Genomic DNA, 18,200 nt, shown 5'->3' with positions numbered 1-18,200 from the left:
TTCTCAGATTTTAACCTCCTTGTAATGTTCTTTCTTCATGATGCCTCCTATTTTATGATCACTTCCAGCTGTTGCTGAAGTAAAACAGCCACGCAACAGGATGCTGCCACCTCTATGCTTCACAATTGGTTTGATGTTCTCAGGTCTACAAGATTCCGCCAGATGTAACATTGGTCATTATGGGCAAACAGCTCCACTTTAGTTTCATAAGACCGCAGGACATATCTTCAGAAGTTTAGATCTTAGTCTTGGTGTCTTTTTGCAAACTGTAACCTGTCTGGGTTTTTTTTTTTTTTTTTTTCAAAGGAGTAATGGCATATTTCTTGTTGAGTGGCCTTTCAGCCCTTGTCATTGGAGGATTGTTTTCTCTGTGGATAATGACATGTTCTTATCAGCTTCACTCAGAAACTTCATAAGGTCTTAAGCTTTTGTTCTGCGGTTGATTCCCACACTTTGGACCAAAACATGTTCATCTCTGTGACCTTCCTGAGCAGTGTGATAGCTGGACATTCCCATGATATTTATACTTGCCATAATTGTTGGAACAGATAGACGTGGCATCTTCAAGCACCTGGAAATTTCACCCAAGGATGAAAGGATGAGCCAGACTTGAAGCACTCCACAATTCTTTTTCTGATTTCCTGGTCAATTTATTTTGATTTTTGAGATGTGGTCTTAAATACATCCCCATGTGTGCCGTCACTTAATTCACATGTCAATTAACCTATCAGGTGCTTCCAAAGCCATGACCTCATTGCCTATGCTTCCCCATTGTTCTTTTAAGGCAGTATTTTTTCAGTATGCAAACTTTTGACCTCGTAGAAAACATCAAATTCTACAAGAAAAATTGTCATTTTCACAACATTTAACAAAATTAAATGTTTTTGGTGATCCTGACTGACCTGAAACAAGAGCGGTTTAGTCCAATTTGACTTTAGACATTGACAGAAAAAAATGAAATGTCTGTGTGTAAATGTCTGGCATGTCATGACAAAATGCAGGAAAGGGGCACATTTTTTCCTTCAATGATAAAATGATATAATAAAAACTTAATAGTTTGGAGGGAAATTTTTACAATGAGGTTTTACGAAAATGTAATTGTACAAGAAAAAAATTGATTTTAGTCATTTTGAGGGAAAATGTATTTTGGCAGAAATTATTTTGAGTAAAAGATTACAAAGGAAAGTTAATGTCATGATACTTGATTTTATAATAGTTAATATTTTTAAGATTTTGTATCAAAAGTCATGTTTTGGGAAGTTTTATGGGGAAAAACATTTTAGATGAGGAAAAAGATTTGACAAGGACCATAGTCAAACTGGTGGGGTAGTGGTACACACGCCTGCATTAGTTGCAGGCAGCGTGGGATCGATTCGCCCTCAGTGATGGCGTTGGTATGTGCCCTGTGACTGACTGGTGAGAAGTTCAGGGTGTAGTCTGCCTCTCACCCAAAGTTAGTTGGTAGAGGCCCCTGTGACCTTTGAGGATAAGCAGCTTGGAAAATGGAATGGAATAGATATCCTATATAAACTTCATTTCTTGTGAAGCCAAAATAATCTGAGTAAACATGGAAATTAGACAGGGGTTTAAATTTTTGCATAATATTCCAGTAGCATTTTAGTCATAATTTTTTTTTAATTGAAATTTTTTTTGTATCATGAGTCTAGTACTGTGGGGGGGAGGGATCCTCATCTTATGAGAAATCAATCATATTTTGAGGGGGGTAAATGTTTCAGATCTTGTCGGTTTAGTGTGACAAAAGGCAGGAACAGTTAATAATTATTTGTTACCTTATGAATATATGACGTTACTAGATGACTTGTTTGAAACTATAACAATTAGGTTCATCAAAACTTTAACATTAAAATTCCGAGTTTTTAGTTTAAGTATTATTTTATATATTTTTTGTCAGTATGTTAATTAGAGAAGCTAAAATCAAGACACACCTCAAAATAAGTTGGATTCACATAAATAATATTTAATGCATTTGTACACTTCTCAACCATTTGGGGATGAGGGGTTGCAAGGATAGAACTGAGCATTGTCTGTACATTCAGAACCTGCACAGGGAAACTTTGTGCTTTTATTTCATATGGATACTGAGGGGCTTGAAAATCAAAATACTTGTAGGCACATCCTTCCCCTCTGCATCAGTCCGTTCAACAACTCACGAGAGAACACCCGACAAAACTGTGACGCATCCTGGACGCATCCCTGATGAGGTGTTCCTGTCCCACCGGGAGACCCTAGCGAGGACTCAGGATGGCGGAAGAAAATGGATTGATGTTTTTTTTTTTTTTTTAACTCTTCTGGATACAGATTTGTGCTACTTTCCAACAGCTCTTTAAATAATCAAAGTACTTACAGCATTAATGTTAAAAAAAAAAAATCACATTTCATACAATTCTTGCACCAGCTTGTCAACATCCGACTGTGCATTTGTGTCTAGAGATGCAGCTCTACGCAGACCAGTCATCAGTTTAACGGCACGTGACCTGTGGGTGAGGTCGATGGCGCACATCGTCGTTCAGCACCGAAACGTGACTCCTGTTTTGATTGACAAACAAAAATGGTACTCGTTCTATTTAGAGAAGACAGCATTATAACCCAAAAGGTATTTATTTTACATAATGGAGTTAACATGGAGGCTGCTCCACTAAGCAAAGAAGTTCAATTAGTGACCTGATGTCATTGATTTGAACTTAGCGATTCATTTTCTTTTTGTGTGTCATCATTGGGGTTGCTGAAGCCTATCACAACTGATTTGGATTTAGATCCTCATCATTATTATTGATAATACCAATGTAGTTACAACAATTTTAAAATGTTTGTATTAAGATCCTCTACATAGGTGGTCTGGAGTGCAATTACATGACTTTTTTGTGTAGTCTGTATTAAATATGCAGTGTATGCTAACTGATTGCACAGCACTCCGGCAAGATGATGTGTCTAGAGTAACTACCAATGTAGTATTCCATTATTGGCTTTGCTTAGATAAGACAATGTGAGCGTGACCGACGCCATTATCGTCTTCACAATTAAAAAAAGAAGGGAGAATACTGATAAATTTTATCAGGTTACTTTGTCTTTTTCTATGTTAACAAAACAAGGTGAGGAGCTGAAAACATTTTCTTTTAGAAATAGACATTTACACTGTACAGTTGGTGCAAGTCCACAGGCTCAAGGGAACGCTGACACAGAGAGCATTTTAGTCCTAGTGTTCTTTTAGTAATCCAGCGCAGCTCCGGAAATCATTCAAGCTAAAAAGTGCAGGGAGGAAAAGGCAGTTCATCCAGCACTCGGGTTGTCCATTTCGGCCCAGCAGACAGAAGAAGTGTTTGGAACCACCTCCTACAAACTGGAGACAAACTCCCGGCGTCCTCACGAGCTGTCCGAGGCCGCTTCCTGCGCGGCGCCATCGACCGTGTTGCCGCCGTTAGTGTGAGGGCGCTCGGGCACCTCGCCGGTCACGGCCACGCGGATGACTTTCAGCCAACGCTGCTTGAGCTCCTCGCTCTCGGTGGCAAAGTTATGGACGGACTTGGACTGTGACAGGCGGAAACTGGCTTGGGGCTCCGCGGGGCGGCTGCTGTCGTCCACGGAGTAGCCGAGCAGAGGGATGGTGCTCTGGGCCCTCACGTCCTGCAGCACACACATCAGCGGGTCAACGCTTACATAGTGTTCAGGTCAAATTTGGCCCCTCCATTTGACAGCAGTAAAAACACCCTAAATGTCATTCATTCGCCCTGAAATTTGATGGCTTTCTAGCGTTGATCCAAAATGCACAAAAATGACAACAGTGAACCAGTGGAACAATTTTCATGCACTGAGGCAATTCCCTTTTCTCCGATTAATCATTAGTAGCATCGACATTCAAACTCATGTTTGGAAGTCAGCACACACTTGCTGAGGTTCAAAAAGCCTCTCATCAACCCAAAATAAAGTTCAGCAGAGGAAACTTTCTTGCCTGTGCTGCAGGGTCCAGCGATGAGACAAAAGTAAAACATCCAAGCATGGCTAAATCTAGCAAACGCCTGTGCTGATTCCCATTTAACATCAATGTGAAGGTAAGTCGTTAATTCTGAACACAGCTACGTTCCCAGTTATAAGAGTGTGTGCGCATTATCAGCCCAGTAATTTTTCTTCCCTTCTCGAATAACTTTCTCCCTCACCCAAATGAGTTTGTTGTACATGTTTATAGGCCCCAAAAAGTTTGAAATGATTTATCTTGGTCTAATTTTTATAGTACTTTAATGAATGTATTTTTTTTTATACACACCGTATGGAAGGGTGAAGTCAGTCAGTGGGTCATGAAGCTTAAACTGCCTGCACTTGCCTGACAATAAGCTTGCAGCATGTTGTTTGATGCATAACAGAAGGGAAACAATGTTCAATTTTGCAAGACTATAGAATGAGATTGGGATTTTAATTTTATTTGATATGAATAAAGAGGTTCAGTTTTCACAAGCATTGTCACTTGGGCATATAGTTTAAACCAAGGATGTCAAACTTATTGAAGTTCAGGGCCCACATAAAGCCTAATTTGAGGTTAAAGGGGCAGGACCACTAAAATCCTACCATACCGCACATAATAATAAATAACTGAGGTTTTTTTCCCTTTTGTTTGAGTGCAAAATAAATCAATTTGGAAAATGTTGATTTCATGATTTAATAAAAAAAAATAAAAAAATGACAAAACAGTCACATTGTCGTCTACAATGTGTGCATGATAATTGATGACAGCGCTTGTATTTTTATGGCAAAAAAATTTCAGTGACAGGTATGTGGAATTGTAATGCTTTCAATTTGAATCAACTTAGGAAGACCTAGGAATCCTTAATTATTAGTTACCTGAGGCGCTCCATAGAGGTAGAGAACCAGACACTCCTTCTCAGGGATGACACACCACACCTTCTGCCAGGGTTTGTTCTTCTCGCAGTACTGCAGGAAGCCACACATGATGCTGTTGCCGGTGAACTGAGCCGCCTCGATCTAAGCGGAAGCCAAAAAAAAAGGCCGCAAGTGATCTTTGTACTCTTCCAGGACTGGACATGCTCCACGAGATGTTTCTGTCCTCACCTCCAGGATGCCTTTCTTCTTGCCCTCAGCGACAGCTTCTCCTGTCAGGATGGAGAAACAGTCCCTGCAGACTTTGTTCACTTTATTGCCGTCGTACTCCAGCGGCACCTTGTTGTCCGAGCATTTCCAACACACCACCTGAAGGGAGGGAAAGGTATAGAAAACTTCGTTTGGGTCGTGTGATGACTTTCTGCATGGCTCGAAGTATACATATATACACGGTGGAGCCGGCATACAGCACCTGCAAAAATAACCTAGTCGCAGAATTTTTATCAAATTTATTTTTTTCATTTTTTCCAATTTACTCAAAATTTTTTTCTTTTTGTTTTTAGTTTTTTGGTGGGTACCAACCTTGAAAAACACTTATTTGTGACTACCATAGCATATGAACTAGAATAGTGGATGGGTCAAAGCGATATACATTATGTAATGGATGTTTATAGTAATGCTGCCATTATTATGATTATTATTTGTATCCGGCTGTTTGTATTTCATGCATATACAGTACCTTCTAATTAGGGAGGTTTTTACTGTTGAACGTGTGTGTTGGTTTTGCTTTTTTTTTTTTTTTTTTACTTGTAAATACCTATATTTGTAACATTTTGTGTTGCAGTTTTACATTGTGGTTAAAGAAAATATCGAAAAAACATCATTACTTTTTAATTACAGAAGAAATAATCCCGTTATCAGCATACAGTAGTCACCAACTGGTATGCTTCCAGAGAAAGGACAGACTGAATTGCAACTCGGTATTAAATATAAAAGCCGTGGATCCATCGGGTGTTCGGTTCTGTGACGGCTTTCGTGCTTAATCAAACACTCACGTAGCCACAAGCTCTGCAGTGATGTCGCCGTCTTGTGAGGGCGTTGAAGGTTCTTTACATTTCATGCACATCGTGACTTCGTTGTCTCGTATCCAGCGAGGAGCGCGCTTCCCCAACTCGGCATTCTTCAGCACAAAAAACAAAATGACATTGAAAATCAAAACAAATTGAAATAAAATAAACACACCCAATTAACAAGTCAGGAGTTGGTCCTACACACGTGATACTAACCGATACCTCCTCCACATCCTTGGACGCGTTCTTGAATGACTCGTTTTTTTGCTGGAAGACCTCAATGGTCTCTCGGAACGCCTGAAGTTTTCAAAAGGAAAAATACACGTGTGCCTTTCAAAATAAATGTACAATTCAACAAAAGGCTTGATCAGATTTGTCAAGTGATGATGTCACTGCATGTACCTTAATCCAGCCCGCCTTGTCCTGCTCGGAGCTGAAAATCAAAGTAAAATACATTAAAAGTGGGAAGTCCTAGCGACAATCATAACAGTAACCTGCGGTCATAAAATCTTTTTTTTTTTTTTAGGCATTTATAGGGTCTAAATATGAACAATGACTTTGCTGGTAACATTCCATTTATAAGTGAAATGATAGTGTTTGGAGTACAAATGACATACAATTACATCATTGTGGCAATGGCTGTGATTTCTTATTTTCACGCAATAAACCTACAATTCCACTGCTGCTTCGGTAAAAGATATTTTTGTTCCGGAAGCCAGATGATGACATTACATGCAATGACTCTGATTTCCATTTCGATGTACTGTTGCAGTGTAAGCGTACCTGGCTTGTAGCTCTAACGTTCTCTCCTTCCCTGAAACCTGGAAGGTGTGAGGATAGTCCTCATTGGTGGTTTCCAGAACTTTCATGCCGTCAATGCCGATCCGTGTCCTAACTGTGTACTTGGGTCCGCCCAGGCTGAATTTGGGCACGCAGTACAAAAGCATGTTGTTGAACTGAAACGGAGAAAGAAAAAGAGGTCAATATGAGTACAGAAGATTTAAAAACTGCAGGAACCTTAAAGGGGACATATGATGGAAAATGGGCTTTATAGCTTGCATCTAAATATTGGAAACCATACAAAAGATTTTCATAACAGGCTATTTCTGGAGCAAATGGGCAATGTCTTCTTTCAGTCCACATGGATGGTACGCAGACATGCTCTGAACCAACTCCATTCTCCTTTGTCCAGGCAGTGCGTGTTGACTAGATTCACCAGAACGAGCTGGCGTGTTTGCCTCACCAGGAAGAGGTAGCGCTCCATGGCCGAGGTGTTCCTGGCTGCCAGCTTCAAGATGTGACCTTCTTTGATGAGCTCGTTAGACGGATTCACGATGTCCTCCTCCTCGCCGAGCATCTCGTAAATCTCAATCAATTTCTTCAGATTCTCCTAAATAATGACACGTTTCACAGTCTGTTTGAGGCTTGACTGCTAAATGTGAATATGATTTATTTATTTATTTTTTAAATCAGGCGCACTTACAGATTTCCGAATGGCGCTGTTGGAGTGAGTCGCTGCCATGGCGATGATTTCTAAGGATTCTAGGAGTCAGAGGGAAACTTTTACAATAAATATAATACAAATATATAACACATTTATTACTAACTGTACTTCATTGTGACAGAAAATATGGTTTTGTTGTTCAATGGAAATTAATCTCAAGATTATTGGTCAATATCTTTGTATATCATCTCCAATCTCAAATTCTTTCTGACGTGTGTGTGAAACTGACAGAAGTTTCTTTTCTTACTTTCCGCATCGCGTCGGTCAGGATCATCCTGCGGAAGTTTCTTCAGGTAGTCCTTGAGGAGCATCTCGTATCGGGGGACTCTCTGGACAGGCTCCAACATGTGATGTTGAAGTGTAAGATTGCCACAAGCCTTTTGACTCTGTATACACAAATTGAATTTGAACCACGTTTGAATCGCACTAAGCGTTTCAGTTAAATGTGCTTTTTTGGGGGGTTAAAAACAAGAAAAAAAACAAAACAAAACAAAACAATGGACCTGAATCTCCTGAATGATGAACTTGAACTGTGGCGATCGGTCGCTCCAATGTTTCAGCAACTCCATGGCCTTGTCAAAGTTCTTCACGTACTCTGCGTACATTTTGAGGAAGGGCGTGAGCTTCTGGAGGATGTCTCCAATGCGAGGTGTGGACTCCCTGCAGGAGGCCGAAAGAAGAGCGCATGGTTTTTAGAGGATTCAAAAGCTGAAGGATGGTAGGAGCAAAACTGAATGTGAGAATTTTTGAGTCACCGAACTCACCATTCTCCCATTCGTGTCTCTAAGTCAGGAAGCAAAAACTGACTGTGAAAAGTGTTGATTGAGGAGATGTTGGAGAAGATGTTTTTCACCACATCCACTGGAAACGTTCCTTTATTTGCCTCCTCCATGAGTTTGGCGCAAAATTCCTACACGGACAAATCACATTTCGTCACGATTCAACTGGGAATGCACCGGATTTCCTAATGGGTAACAAACAAACGGCCTAATTTTGTGACCGGAAGCGATACAACTGTGCGCCAGGGGTGGATTAGACTGGCGTTGGTAATTTGGGAAACAAACGCAGCCTGATGGATTGTAGAGCTGGTGACTTAAATACGTCTGCTGGGTTGAGTATCAGTCTCCCTATGCCCTGCAAAAACTCACCAAAATTGCACCAGACCAATAATCTATCTTGCACTGAGATTTCGAGTTGTTTTGACCAGGAAGAAGTTTAGGCTGAGTTTCAGCGACAAAATTGTCAGTCCTCCAAGAGCATGTGCAAAGACATACCCTCGCTACACCACAAATGCCCAGATTGGTGCAGCGAGGCTTGTGCTTGCAAGAAAATCAGGATTTGCCAGAACTTGTACCCGGTTTCAAATGCTCTTTCTCCAAAAATACGGCCCGGAGACGAGATATGAAGCAAATCTCACCTGATCTAGCAAGTTGAGTCGAGCCACGTAGGCCTTCTCCGTATGCAGCAGCTCACTGGCAATCTTGAACAGTTTCTCCTCATTTGTCTCCTGAAATGGATAATGACACATTAGAAAGAAACTCCACATACAAGTGACATGGTCATTCACGAGACAAAACAGTTACACCGCTCTCACGCAGAGAAGATTTGAAACAATCACAATTGGGGTGCATCAGTACAGAGCTCTAAAAACAAATTGTTTGTAGTAATGATCTTACAATTAAATTATACATTCACTTCCACGAGAGGCGCTGTGGCAAAAGTAAAATATTAAATTCCAAATGTGAAGACAAGCATTACAACATATATTAGTTTGCAAATATTGTATGTCCCCTATCAGCATAGGGATGACTTCAGAGCAATATAATTGGACATTTAGTGCTATGATGTTCCTACAATGCCGCAAGGTCATTGTCATTGATTTTGTCTTCAATTCTCATGTGGGAAAAAAAGTCCAATCCATCCATCAATCCATTTTCTTAGCCACTTATCCTCACAAGGGTCGTGGGAGTGCTGGAACCTATCCCAGCTGTCAACAGGCAAGAGGCAGGGTACACCCTGAACTGGTTGGCAGCCAATCGCAAGGCACATGGAGACAGACAATAATCACACTCACAACCACACCTAGGGGCAATTTAGAGTGTCCAATTAATGTTGCGTGTTTTTGGGATGTGGGAGGAAACCGGAGTGAAAACCCATGCTGGCACAGGGAGAACATGCAAACTCCGCACAGGCGGGGCCGTGATTGAACCCTGGACCTCAGAACTATGAGGCCATCACTTTCCAGCTGAGCCACCAAAATTCCAATATTTAAAAAAAAAAAAAAACCTAACATTGAGGCAAAAACTATCGGTATCCATCTGTTGACGTTGATTCCTGAAATATGTCAAAATTGACAAAACCAATGAAAACCAGATTTAAAATGATGGTAACTAATTACGGTATGATATGGTATGGTCACTAATTTGACCATGTTACACATGTTATATTATATCTTTTTTTTCCCTGTTTGGCTGTTAGGTCAATCAGAAAGGAGGATCTGCATCCCTTTTATGACAGAACAGTTTTACTGTGCTACAGTGGAGTTTTTAAAAGCTGCTGTTGCATTTGTTAGTATTATAATTTACATTTATTGAGAATCAGAGTCGATCAGTCAAACACAACAAAGCTTCTGGAAGGGAGTGAAAAATTAAGACAAAAGACAACACAGCAATTGTAAACAAGATGTGGCAAGTAAAACATTACATATCTTGAATAATGAAGTGTTGTATGGGGCAGTAGTGCTCCACCCTGTGAGGGAAGGATGAGACAAGGACAGCAGAACAAGCATGCAGGACCAGGGTCGTGAACCCGCTTGAACAACTGAAGTGTGGTGGGAGTGGCTATGTAAATTATAAGCATCCATGGGACGAGAGTGTGATTGAGGGAATAATTAAGTTATTTGCATATTTGTCACAATAGGTGAGTGGCCCCACACTTGGGAAAAAAGTCCCAGGGTTGTGTGGCTTAGGACACATGCCAGTGAATTGACACCGTCCTGTAAGTGCTCTGCCTGCACCGAGGGCCACACCCATTGGGCCCAGACGTCCATCCGAGAGCAGGCCAGTGGACGGAACATGTCCCACACCGAGGGACCCAGGGCAGTACGTCTACCCCACCGAAGCACCCCGACAACTGGCCACCTTGAGGAGGCTTCAGGGACTCAATGTCACCAACCAACCAGACTGAGGTGGCCTAGTATGAGCCCTGATTTGAATCTGATTGAAAATGTTCACAAGACCCAGACAATGGGAGTGGTTAGCTCATGAGGAGTGGGCCAAAATACCCATAGACAAACGCAGAGGCCTCATTGATGGTTACAGAAATCGTCTGATTGCACTGACTGCCTGAAAGAGTGCGTTATAGAACAAAAGCCGAGAAAGGACGCAGCCAGGATGGGATTTCAGCTGAAAACGAAACTATGAAAGAAGGGAAATAACAGCAAGTCAAAGATGGCAGAAGAGCATTGTAAGACCTGAACAACAACAACTGAAGGACAAAACAATTCCAACAAAGCATCACAACAACAACAACAATAAAAGCGTCAATCAGCATCCGATTTTTGTCCTGCAGTAATTAACACCAAGGACTAAAATATTTCTTAGTAGCTGACAGCCAGGTAACATAGCGTGTTATTGTTGAAAATTACATCATCTCCTTAGAGATTAGACAAATCACACCTTTTTTACTCAACATTTCTAACATTGCGCCAGTTTTTGTGACACGAAAGGGCAAAACATTACCTCGCACTAGCACTACAGTGCAGCCATGCCACTGGAAACAGCAACCACATGTTGGAAATGGAAACCTCACTCTAAAGATCTATGTTGTTCAGGTGTACTTATTTAAGTAGCTGTGAAAGTATACATCAAGAATGATCAGCTGTTATGCATCATTTGAATGTGTGACGATACTTGTCAATAGAGTCGACGATACTTGTCAATCGAGTCAGCATCGTATGAAACGCAGCCATAAAGCCGGCATGCTTCAACTCTTGAAACGTAAATTGAAGCTACGGGACTTTACTTAATTGTTCACACGCTACAAACAAGTATGCTGATCAGAAAACCAATAGCGGAAAACAAAGCCACTCATTTCACTGCTCCTATCATTTAGTCAATGATCAGGTTAGTTGAGGAGTAAGCACGTGACTCCGCCTCCTCTAACTGCGGCCATTGATATAGACCAAAGATATTTATAATCTGTAGACGACATAATCCTTAGGCTCCCATGGGCAAACTCAGGTGCTTAAGTGTTCGACATCTGTTGGTCTCTGCGGAAAATAACTCCTCGCAGTAACATCCTCACACCATGCAAGGCTTTGCCAAGATATGCTCTGCTGGTAGTCATGTTTTCCTCACTAGAGCTGCCACTGTCCAGGAACAGTCAGGACCTGTTGTGATGTATGAAAAAATGTCCATCCGCCCCATTTTCTACTTCTAAGCCCATTTGGATATACAAGGAAGCTGGAAGCCAGCCAAAATGAAATTGGGTGAAAGGCAAACTTGACTTGGTTGTAAGTCAGTTACAGGGCACCCCCCCCCACCCCCACACACACACAGATAGACAACCATTCACACTGATCGCAGCTGTGTGGAAGACTACGTCACCTGCAACCTCAAACCAATGTAATATCTCAGAATTAATTTGTCAATTCTCAGGTACTTCATCTTGGAAAATTACAATCCAAGAACTGAAATGGGTTGATCTCATTATGAAGTGCTTTTGTTGTCCTCATCAAAATCACTCACTCAATATAAAGACGGAGCAGAATAAAGAGACTCTTGAGGGCTCGTAATGGCCAAATTTCACATCCCAAAAACATGCAACATTAATTGGACGCTCTAAATTGCCCCTAGGTGTGATTGTTAGTGCGTCTGTCTGTCTTGATTTGCCCTGCGATTGGGTGGCAACCAATTTAGGGCGCACCCTGCCTCCTGCCCGATGACAGCTGTGATAGGCTCCAGTACTCCAGCGACCCTCGTGAGGATAATAGCCTTGCAAAATGAATGAATAAAGTACATCCTTAGTCTCTTAAAAAGCGTTTTTTAGTTTTAAAGGTGTGATTTTCTTTAATTAGATGGGTTAAATTTTGCCATGTGCCACACACATTGCTCTTTTAATTACGGTGAAATAAAAGACATGGCTGTTTTGCCCAAAAAATATATTTGATAAATGTGAATTCATGCTCGTGTAAAATGTGTATCTACTTAATCCAGTGACTTGGAAGGTGAATGGAAAATCTCAGATTTTTGGGGGTGAATTAAAGAAGTCGTGAAGGCACTTTATAGTAATATTACGTCAAATACATACCTGAGTATTTGGAGGCTGTTCATGTAGGAGACTCCAATTTATCATTAAACTCCGGCAACTACACGATATACGACGACATATGGCAAGAAAAGAGCAATTTTGCACTCACCTTCTGCTCCGTGCTTGCCTCTTCCTTTCCATGATCCTGGTCTGTGTTAGTCCCACTCTCCTCATAGTCATGGGAGCTTTCTGAACCAGTCCTGTCCATGCGTGAACTCGAGTCCTCCTCCCTCCTCTCCGTGCATCCCATATCGCCATTGACCAGCTCCGAGCTCTCTATTTTCCCATTTTCCACATTGCACGCCTGTTTCTCTGCCGCCTTCTCCTGCTCCATCTGCGTTAGCACCCCGTTGGCCGTGGGTACGCGGGCATCCTGTGGTTTGGATGCTATGGAGTCCAGTTCTACAGCTGAGTGGTTCTCCTCAATCTTGGCAGCTTCCGTCACTTTGTGGGAGGTCCGCAGTGCGGGGCTGCAGTTGCCCGACTTGCTGCTCTGTTTGAGTGGCGAACTGTCCTTCTTGGTGTCCGTGTTGCTGCCAAACCAGAATAAAGGGACACGTTGATGAGAACCACAAGAAGACCAAAAAATGAGCAACCTATAAAGGAGGTTAGTTGAAGAACTGCAAGAGCTGCTGCGTTGATCAGGACGTGGGGGAAGAGTAAGTGGAGAGCCTCTGCTTGAGAGTTAAAAATAAAACTTGCACTGATTTCCAGACAACTCCCGTATCGCTCCTGTGAGGTTTCTGTGAGGTACAGGAGGTTGTGTGTGAGTGCGTGTGTATACGCACATACACTAATGAGGAGGACAGGAGCTCACTCCCTAAAGGTAAAAGCTGTCCTACATCTACACACACCTGTGTTCCAAATCTGGCTGCACGATTTATAATTACCTTGTGCTTTATAATCATGAATGGGACGGAAAACAAATATTTTCAATATAAATACAAAATACAGACATATAATGCTCACAACACACACACACACCACACACACCACACCACACACACACACACACCACACACACACACACACACACACACCTGTTCTATATCCTGTACAGAGAGCAGCTGTTAGAGCCCGTGAAATAATTGTACGACTGTACTTAAGTCTCACTTTCCCACAAAGTACATTGAAACTTTGAATCAGTACTTGTCATTCCTACCGGTAAAGTAGCACAAGCTTCGAACACAAACTGCCACAGATAGTGTAGAAACAAGTAGACAAGTGTCTTTTTGTTGTTGTTGAGGCACTTACTGTTGCACTGCATATCCGTCAGAAACAGGAAGCGTGTATAAATAGAGGAAGAACAACATACTGCCGCAACACCGCTTGCCCACGCCACCCCCCTTCCCCAAATTGCATTTAATAATGAAACATCATAGTCCTTACCTCTTGGGCGAGCAAGAGATATTGAATATTCCACTTTGCGCATACAAGAAGTTTTTCCACGCACATAAAGCCCAGCAAGCGTTACACGAGGTACATAAAGGAGTCTCGGCAGGTTGAAGCCGTTAAATTCCATGTGAACCAGATTAGGACATTAGAAGGCTAATTCTGTTCATGGAAGCTGCGGGCCTCCCACTCCAAGCAGAGCGTTTTGTTTGCTGTTTCCCAGGAGTTGTGTAGTGGTCCAGAGTGAAAAGACACACCCGGTCGCTCAAATTATCCCAATTACACATTTGAAATTAAAAAGAATTGTCACTTTCTGCTTATTCTTTGGTCCAAAGTCCAGCTCTGCAAGAAGTTGTACTAAAAGTGATTTCAAAGGTCTGCTGGGATCGAGTGTAGGAGTCAGTGGGAGGACAGCGGTGATGACCTCACAGTAACCCAACTTTCATGACTTTAAAAAGGGGTTAGTAAAATTCAAGTATTCTGAACATTTGTTTCAAATAACATGACAACATGATGATATGGAATATGATCAAATGAAAGATGAGAGTGGAGCCTCTGAACGATCCATACCTTCTCATCGTGGTTTTCATTTCCCAACACTTATTCCTCTCCCACAACTGAATGAGGAGGCGCGTGTGCCCTCGTCTTCTCAAATCAGCTTTCATGCCCTCAGCAAAGACTGACCTGTAAGAGTGTCCCGCTAATCTCTTTCCCAGTTCTTCTCTGCGGCCTCGTCTGAACTATTATCGCCAAATCAGTCCGAGTGCTTTGATCACAGGACTTCTGCTTTTCATCTTTGACACGGCGGCTTTCGAAAATGTTGGGAAACACTACGTTTTTCCGTTTCTGACATCTCAAGGTGTCAAGTGCGATTTGAGCAGCACGAGTGTAGCTTTGTTATTACGTACACTCAGCCATATAATGTACGTACAAACATACGCGCACACACACAAGGCTGATGGTGACCCTTATAATTAAATCAATGTTGGACTTGTATTGATAATGGAAGCCATGCCATTGTGTTTAGTAATCTATACTATACAACAGTCAAGAGATTATCAATGGATTATCAGGTTTGAGCTGTGGTGACCAGTGGGTGAACACTCTATCCCACTCTCCATTAGCCACAAAATCTAGCCACAGTTATGGTGGAATATTGCCATCCAGTATAGCAGCTAAGAAAGAGGAAAAGTTGTCTTTCTCGAGCACTTTAGCAACAAAGATGTATGAAGTGCTGCGCGTAAAACATTAAAAATTCAAATTCAAATACTCATCCATACAAAATATCATGTTCTAATTAAAATATAGAAGCGCTTCTTATTTGGAATTATGATGAGCAGATTATGCTTGCAGAACCCAGAGAAGTCGAATCACAGAGCAGAAGAGAGAAAAGGCTCCTTCCTACCTGTTCTCCTCAAAACGGCTGATGAGGTCTGATACTTTGGAGTGTTTGAGTCTCACTCTCTCCCGGTTTGTTGCCCCCCTTCCTCCTCCACCTCCACCTCCACCTCCTCCCTCCTCCATCCCTGGTCTAAATTGGGGTTTCTGCTTGTGAACCAGAGGGGATGAGAGCTCTGTCACCGGGCTCTGAAGGTATGCTGGTTTGGGAGGCACTAAGGACAAAATAAATAATAAATAAAAGATGGATTTTGCTGGGAACGATACCAGCATGATTTCCAGAGGGGATAACCCCTGCAATGCAAATTCGGGACTGAAGGGGGCAGTGCGACTTATGTGATACCCATTTGCCACAGTATTTGTAACGTTTCTTTTTAGAGTTCATATTTGCAGGCTAAATATTCAGCATGATTATCTAATGGATAAAGAGTGTCTTGTGTGTCTTATCTATTTAAAATGATTAACTAGGACAAATAAAAGAGGAACAAAGTTCAACGTTCGCTGGTCTCTGGCCGACTTACGTCATCTGATTCCTCTTTTCAGCGGTTCCCTCCGCTGGGTAGGACGTGTGTGCTACTGAACAATGTACACTGTGATGGATGTATGAAGTACAATGGGGTATGAGGAAAACGCAGTGTGGGATGGAATGACACACAAAAATGTTGTGCTTAAAATGAAAACAATGACTGCCAGTGCATTTTTTATTGTGCCGGTGTCTGACCACTAACTGCAGATGTCTATCTACTGCGCATACAGGTAAGTGCCACGATTGCGTACCTGGTGGTTTGGGCTGTGACAGTGGCCTCTTGCCAGAACTTCTTCCATTGATCCGGCTCTTCCCACTGCCACCACAGGCTGCTCGACTCAGACACGCATGGATGCTGGAGTTACTTGTGTGCCTGCATGACGAATTACTGCCCACAGCTGAAGTACACAAGGACAACAGAAGCATGCCCGGTAAAATAGAATGACTGTGCAATTCTCTGAAATTATGCTGTGATGCTATGTAGCTTCCCAATGTTGTATGATATAGTTTTGTTGTTCAGTTATAGTTGTCCAATGTTGCACACACACAAAAGATGTGGACTATTGTTTTTCGCGAGGCTGCAACTTAGTACAACAAGAAAGCATTTTATCAGAATAGACAAACATATTCGGACACTTTGGTGCTGTATCTGTTTCACACACCCTCCACAAATTTGTCTCCCCTTTGCAGCTACAACTGTGTCCACTCTTTTGGGAAAACGTCAGGAGCAATTTCTACCAATCCATATCTCTGTTGTAGGTCATCCAGAGAGGTGCTTGATGGATTGTTCACTCCAGTTATCCAAGAATGTCCTTATTGAACTAGAACCTGGGGAAACGATGGGAGCAAGGCTAACCTCTGAATGAATATTTTGAATATCTGGCATGAAATGAGTAGCGTACCCCTTTAATGAGAACAGAATATTGGATTGTAAAGAGCGTTCTCACACTACACCCATTACCAATTATAATCCAGTAGTTTCCAAGAGAGTCAGCAAAGAAAAATATACCAAAAAAATTACACCCATCCAGACAGACATCCTTTCTCAATACTGCTTCTCCTGTTAAGGGTCATGGGGCCCTGGAGCCTCTCCAATCTGATTTAGGCTGAATGGCAGACTACACCCTGAACTGGTCGCCCGCACAGTAAGTGCGAACCGAAGCCATGCTACCCGCCAAAGTCGGCCAAATGTACCACTACACCCTCAGTGAGTCAAAGTACATCCATTTATCCATCCATCCCTCCATTTTCTGAGGTGCTTATCCTCACAAGGTTCGTGGGATTCCTGGAGCCAATCCCAGCTGTCATCGGGCAGGAGGTGGGGTACACCCTACAACTGGTTGACAGCCATCGCAGGGCAGATTGAGACAAGACAGTTACACTCACAATCACAGGTAGGGGCAATTTAAGAGTCTTCAATTAATGCATGTTTTTGGGATGTGGGAGGAGACTGGAAGGCCTCGAGAAAACCCGCACAAGCACAGGGAGAACATCGAAACTCCACAGAGGTTGGGCCAGGATTTGAACCCGGTTATCAGAACAGTGAGGCCAATGCTCTACAGCTGCACCAGTGCTGGCCAAAACTACATTTAACACATATAAAATAAAATACAGTATGTAATACATGATAATGTCTTTTAATTATTGCAGGTTTAAAGGTGTGTTGTTGTAATGCTATCCATAATTTGTAAAATATTTGACACATCTAAGACCCAGTCATCACAGAATACAGACTCATGCCGGGATTGGGTGTCAGTGTCCTGCCCCGTCCTGTTCTTTCCTCACCGGGTGTTGCACAACTACCCGATACAACACTTGAATCTGTCATTGAACTACGTAGCAACAATAAAACGGTTCCGGCACACATCCTCCCTTCTGCTTAACTGAACACCCAAACAATGGCAAACATAAATAAGATGGACTCATCAGCCCGAGATAATGGTATAGAGTATCAAATAAGTGTAGCTGTTTGTCCACCTGATCCTCCGGTGAGGTTCCATCTAACCAGCATCACTATTTAGCTAGAAGACAATAGTGAGGTAATGGAGCGAGAGAGAGAGAGAGAGAGAGAGAGAGACACACACAGACACACACACACAGACACACACACACACACACACACACACACACAACACACACACACAACACACAC

General features: G+C 42.2%; 1 protein-coding gene across 1 annotated transcript in view; it reads right to left on the bottom strand.

Annotated features, from left to right (window-relative positions):
* Nucleotides 1-1,969: 1,969 nt before the first annotated feature.
* The window catches only part of fgd4a (FYVE, RhoGEF and PH domain containing 4a), a 55,120-nt gene continuing 38,889 nt past the window's right edge, over nt 1,970-18,200 (bottom strand). The window contains 17 exon segments of the mRNA XM_061822976.1: nt 1,970-3,642; nt 4,852-4,992; nt 5,080-5,217; nt 5,904-5,950; nt 5,953-6,028; nt 6,135-6,215; nt 6,321-6,351; nt 6,702-6,874; nt 7,162-7,308; nt 7,402-7,460; nt 7,670-7,808; nt 7,926-8,082; nt 8,187-8,332; nt 8,840-8,929; nt 12,842-13,265; nt 15,530-15,737; nt 16,300-16,446. Of these exon segments, the coding sequence (XP_061678960.1) occupies nt 3,382-3,642; nt 4,852-4,992; nt 5,080-5,217; nt 5,904-5,950; nt 5,953-6,028; nt 6,135-6,215; nt 6,321-6,351; nt 6,702-6,874; nt 7,162-7,308; nt 7,402-7,460; nt 7,670-7,808; nt 7,926-8,082; nt 8,187-8,332; nt 8,840-8,929; nt 12,842-13,265; nt 15,530-15,737; nt 16,300-16,446 (2,465 nt within the window). The 3' untranslated portion in view covers nt 1,970-3,381.

Source organism: Syngnathoides biaculeatus, chromosome 6, assembly GCF_019802595.1.
Source record: "Syngnathoides biaculeatus isolate LvHL_M chromosome 6, ASM1980259v1, whole genome shotgun sequence".
NCBI lineage: Eukaryota > Metazoa > Chordata > Actinopteri > Syngnathiformes > Syngnathidae > Syngnathoides > Syngnathoides biaculeatus.
This window is presented reverse-complemented; position numbering and strand designations above follow the sequence as displayed.